The sequence below is a fragment of the Drosophila suzukii genome, unplaced genomic scaffold, assembly GCF_043229965.1.
Source record: "Drosophila suzukii unplaced genomic scaffold, CBGP_Dsuzu_IsoJpt1.0 scf_21, whole genome shotgun sequence".
Taxonomy (NCBI): Eukaryota; Metazoa; Arthropoda; class Insecta; order Diptera; family Drosophilidae; genus Drosophila; species Drosophila suzukii.
In genome coordinates, this window is record NW_027255908.1 from 20,653 (window position 1) to 25,665 (window position 5,013).

Sequence of the window (5,013 nt, forward strand, 5' to 3'; positions counted from 1 at the left end):
GCTACAAGCAAAAAAGAAAGTTTGGTACTGAAATGAGTTATCGTGATAGTCTGAGAAACATCGATTTTATGTATATGCTAGGGGTTTCATGATCTTTTAAAAGCGTGAAATAAAATTTGCTTCTATTTATGCGACACGGCCGAATTCCTGCATTTTATCAATCTCAGTTGACAGAGATGCCGGACCATTGGGAAAAGGTGTGAGCGATTATTAAACCGATCTTTTGTTTGATTCGCATGAAATAATCTCGCTAGTATTAAAGATAAAGTGTGTGCAAGCCAGTATAACATTTTTTCGACCATCAATAAAAGATGAAAACTAGATTCCACTGGCACTAAATAAATATATAATAATATAAAAAATATATAAATAAAAATAATTTGTTAAGTGTAATAGTTATTTATGTATTTATATCGATCTGGCAACTAAGATAATTATATAGAGTTACCGGAGTCAAATTGTCACTATTTCACGCTTTGAGGTTGAATTTATGGTCAACTTTCGTGTGTTGTCGAATTCATGAAACGGTGTTTATGCACACACGAATCAGCCCATTTCATGAAATGAAATCGTGAAATGGCCATCGCATAAACGCAGTAATAGTTTCCGAGATCACAGCGTTTATACGGGCAGACAGACAGACGGACATGGTAAGATTGACTCGGATAGTTATCTTTATCAAGAATGTATATACTTTATGGGGTCGAACGCGCTTCCTTCTTCCTGTTACATACTTTCCGACGAATCTTCTATACCCGTTTATTTAACGAATCACGGGTATAACTACGAAAGTTGACCTGTTTAGTGGCTTTTTTTTAAAACAAAAATAATAAACTGCATCAGTGGACGCCATAAATAAACCGCAAAAGTATTCAAGTTTCTAATTTCCAGCCCCGTAATCCCGTGCTGTATAAAGTTATGCTGTTTAAGGATATAAATGAAACAAAAATTTTGGGACTTACTGTAAAGCTTTATGTTGCCGTCCATGTCGCCCCGAGGATTTTTGGCGACGCACTTATAGTTGCCATAATCGCTGCTTTGAACATTAGCGATCGTCAGTCGCATGGTCGCCTTGTACGTTGGGTGCCCTGTAATCGTTTCGGTTCTAAAAGTAGAGAGGCGAAGTTATTAGCATGAGGCAAGTTCAATAAAACCAATTGTGCTTGTTGTAGGTCAGCCGCAACAACCAAATTAAGGGAATCAAGGCCAAGGTGAGACTGATAAGCGTATAGTTCTGCCTAATCAAAGTGCGACCTATCCAGCTAAGTAGAGTAGCTTTAGGCTTTCTCAAGCCAAACTTCAGCTAAAAATGTAAGTCTGCTATCGGCTTTAACAGTTTAATATATTTTAGAATAATAGCAAATAATTTATAACTTTTTATCATATTTATTGTAAATGTTCTGGTACTATGGGAAAATCAAATTATTTGATGCTTGCAATCCACTGCTCTTTCCACGATGATGACTGACAGGTGAAGGCCAGCTGTAGTCCGCCTTCTCCGGGTGATCCGTTCGTGTGAAGCGTTGTCTGGTGGTCAGTTACATTTTGTCACAGTAGAAGCGATCATGCTGAAGCTCAGCCTGGTAGCTTTGTTCATTTTTTCTCTGGCATGGCGATCAACCCCCACCGCCTGTCGCCAGACCAACGCATCCCAAAATGTCCAGCAAATTATTGCCAAGCAATTGCAGAGTTACATGGACCTAAAGACGCATCCATGCGACAACTTCTACCAGTACGCTTGTGGAAACTGGCAGATCCAGCAGCAGGAGCAGCACTCTCCGCGCGATGGGCAGAGGGTCATGGATAGGGCTCCATTCCACGGGCAACTGATACCGAGCGATACCTTGGGACTGATCGACCAATCCGTTAACCGGAAACTCGAAAGTGTGCTGAGGCGCAGAAACAAGAGCTCCTCCGAAATAGACTCCACGATTTTGGAACAGATGCGCCGTTACTACCGTTCTTGCAAACGCCTTAGGCCGTACAACATAAAAAAGTTTCTGCTGATTCTGTCGCCAAGCAATGGCACCCAATGGCCGTCTGCGGGTCGTGGTTGGCGTCCAGAGCGGTTCGATTGGATATTGACCTTGGGGCGACTGCGTTTGCACGGACTGAACGGGGTGCTAGTGAGGGAGGATGTCTTGCCGCGGTGGGACGACTCGCGCACATACTGCATTTATGTGAACAAACCGAGTCGCCAGGAGACGCTGCCCATGGGTGAGGGCGCTGTGATCGAACTGCTCCTGGACATCGGACAAACCAAACGCACGGCCAACGCCTTGGGTCGCCTGGTGAACGACTTTGAGCAAAAATTGCACCGCCTGCAGGAGCTGGAGGACGACGAGCTCGGTGCTCGGGAAATGCAACTGGGCTACCTTGAAACGTATCTGCCTCAGCTCCGATGGTTGTCTTTCATGCGCCAGGTGCGGACCGATATCGAGTTGGATCTGCACTCCACACTGATCATCGAGAACATTCCTTACCTTAGAGCCCTGTCCGACCTAATGAATTCTGAAGAACCGGAAACCGTATGCAGCTATATTATGCTCAAGTGGTTGACCTTCCTCAAAGAACAGGGTCCAGCGCATATCTCGCGGAGTGAGTGCGTTGCCAGCCTCAGAAGGGCTATGCCCTTGGCGAGTAGCTGGCTAGTTGGTCAGCAGTTCTCCCACCCAGACTCAGAGTCTGACGTCCGCTCTCTGTTTCAGCGCCTTAAGGCACGCTTCACCCAAATTCTGGCTGAGAACCGGCTTAGATTGTCGTCGCCCCTTTTGCTCATTCTGCACCAGAAACTGCGTGCAGTGCACCTGCAGTTGGGATTTTTCCAGCCGGATGAAGCGGAAAACTTGCAGCAGTACCACGTCAATATCGACCTGAGTGGCCATTCCTTCTATGGAAATCAGCTGTTCCTACTACGCAAACGTGTGGAGGCAAACCACAATCTGGTATTCATGAATTCGACGAATTCATCGAACAGCGACGTCAGCTATCTGGCAGAAAACTGGCAGGCCAGCAACTCGTCGCCACTGTATGTAAGGCCCCGCAACCTCGTGTTAGTGCCCCACGGTCTGCTTCAGATGCCCATATGGCACCGCAACATCAGCGACCTGCAGCAGCATGCCGTAATAGGATTCGCCTTGGCCCATGAATTGGCTCATGGCTTCGACATTACGGGAATGGACTATGACGCTTTGGGAAACATCATGGGGCCGATAGAGGAGATTGGGGCTAACAAGCATTTCCGGCAAGGGTTCAACTGCCTGCAGCAGCAGATGGGAACAGGCCCCAACTGGATCGACGAGAAGCTGGCCGACTTCGTGGCTCTGCGCCTTTCATATGAATCCTTTTTTGGCTTGCGGGCTGACATAAAAGGGCGCGATCCGCTGATGCCGCAGTTCAGCCAGCGGCAGCTATTTTTCATCAGCTTCGCTCAATTCTTCTGTGGCAAAACACCTTTACTTAGCCAGGGGTCACAGTCGGAAACTCATCTAAAGCACGCCGTCAATGAGTTGCGAGTGATTCAGACACTGGGAAACTTTCAGGAGTTTTCCACGGAGTTTGGCTGCGATAAAAAGTCCAAGATGCAGACCAGTCATCGGTGCCGCCTGTGGTGAGGTTTTTTTAGTTATGCGATTATTCCATTGCATTGTTCGGCTTATTCTTTAGTGGCTTATAAAGGGACAAATGTATATGACAGTAGCTATTAAAAGCGGTTGCGGAGGTGTTTTTCGGCGGTTTTAAATGTATTTTGTATTAGTTGTTTTTAATTGCAAGCGTATACACATCCCATAATCCTCCCGTTTTATTGCATTTTCAATATTGTGACCCCTCGTTATCTTCTCAGAATTAGCAGTAGAAAGTGAAAGTGCGTACCCACGAAGCCGAATCTCACCCCTGCCCTCGAGTCCTTACTGATGACTGCTTGTGCGCGAAGGTGTGAAATTTTAATTTTATAAGTTTGGTTTTGTCAAATTATACCATTAGAAAGGGCTTGAAAAATGCTTTCCGATGACACCAACCTTTTTTTTAGTGAGGGGGTATACTAATTACTTTATCGGCGGGCATCGTCGTTTTTTGCCTTTTTCAGGCAAAAGTGAAAAAAAAGTTTGGTGTCATTGGAAAGCATTTTTCAAGCTCACATTTTGAACAAAACTTATCAAAATAAAATTTGACACCTTCGCGCACAAGCAGTCATGAGTATGGACTCGAGGGTAAGGGGCGAGATTCGGGTTCGTGGGATCGCATGTTCACTTTCTCCTGCTTATTCTCAGAAGATAACGAGGGGTCACAATATTTGAAATGCAATAAAACTGGAGGATTCCGTGGGATATGTTACGTGGGAATATTAGTGCCCGAGTCCTGGCAAGGACTTGGGCCGAGGGAGAGGCGTCCGATGTTCAGGCACCATTTGCCGGCATAAGCTACGTCGTATTCGGGTCGTAGGATCTTGGTAAGCCTCTCTCCTCTCCAACATAACGAGAATAAATATTAAAAGTGCCTGGAAAATAATATTAGTCATCAAGTTCATCAGTCATCAGCCCACACTGCCCAACAAGCTTAGTAGGGTGGATATGTATGTTCTGGATCAATGGGGGGTTTGTATGTTCTGGATCACTTTTTTATTGTATGTTCTGAATCACTTTTTCGCTTGTGCGGGGGCGCTTATCGCGAGCGGAAGTTGTTGTTGTGGAAGCACTTCCCCTCCCCCTTCCCCTCCCGCTTGTCCTGGTGCTTGACCCTCTGGGGGGTTGCGCTCACTTCCCCTCCCACTTACCCTCCCGCTTGTCCTGGTGCTTGACCCTCTGGGGAGTTGCGCTCACTAAACCCCCCTTCCCCTCCCGCTTGTCCTCGGACTCTCACTCTCGTTTGCGATAGCGCCCACTCCGCCCTCCCCTCCCACTTCCCCTTCCACTTGTCCTCTCACTCTCGTTTAAAAGTTATGTATGTATATTTTGTTATCGTGAAACATTGTTGTGTGTATATATATATAATGTTGTTATCGCTTACCACATG

At 46.0% G+C, this 5,013-nt stretch overlaps 1 protein-coding gene across 1 annotated transcript; it reads left to right on the forward strand.

Annotated features, from left to right (window-relative positions):
- The first annotated feature begins 1,534 nt into the window (after window positions 1-1,534).
- On the forward strand, window positions 1,535-3,742 carry Nepl5 (Neprilysin-like 5). Its single transcript, XM_070999016.1, has one exon. The coding sequence runs from the start codon at window positions 1,566-1,568 to the stop codon at window positions 3,612-3,614; it is 2,049 nt and encodes a 682-aa protein (XP_070855117.1). The 5' UTR covers window positions 1,535-1,565; the 3' UTR covers window positions 3,615-3,742.
- Window positions 3,743-5,013: the final 1,271 nt, after the last annotated feature.

Excerpts from the sequence above, each read along its gene's own strand:
- Nepl5 (XM_070999016.1), top strand. The coding sequence starts at position 1,566 with ATGCTGAAGCTCAGCCTGGTAGCTTTGTTCATTTTTTCTCTGGCATGG.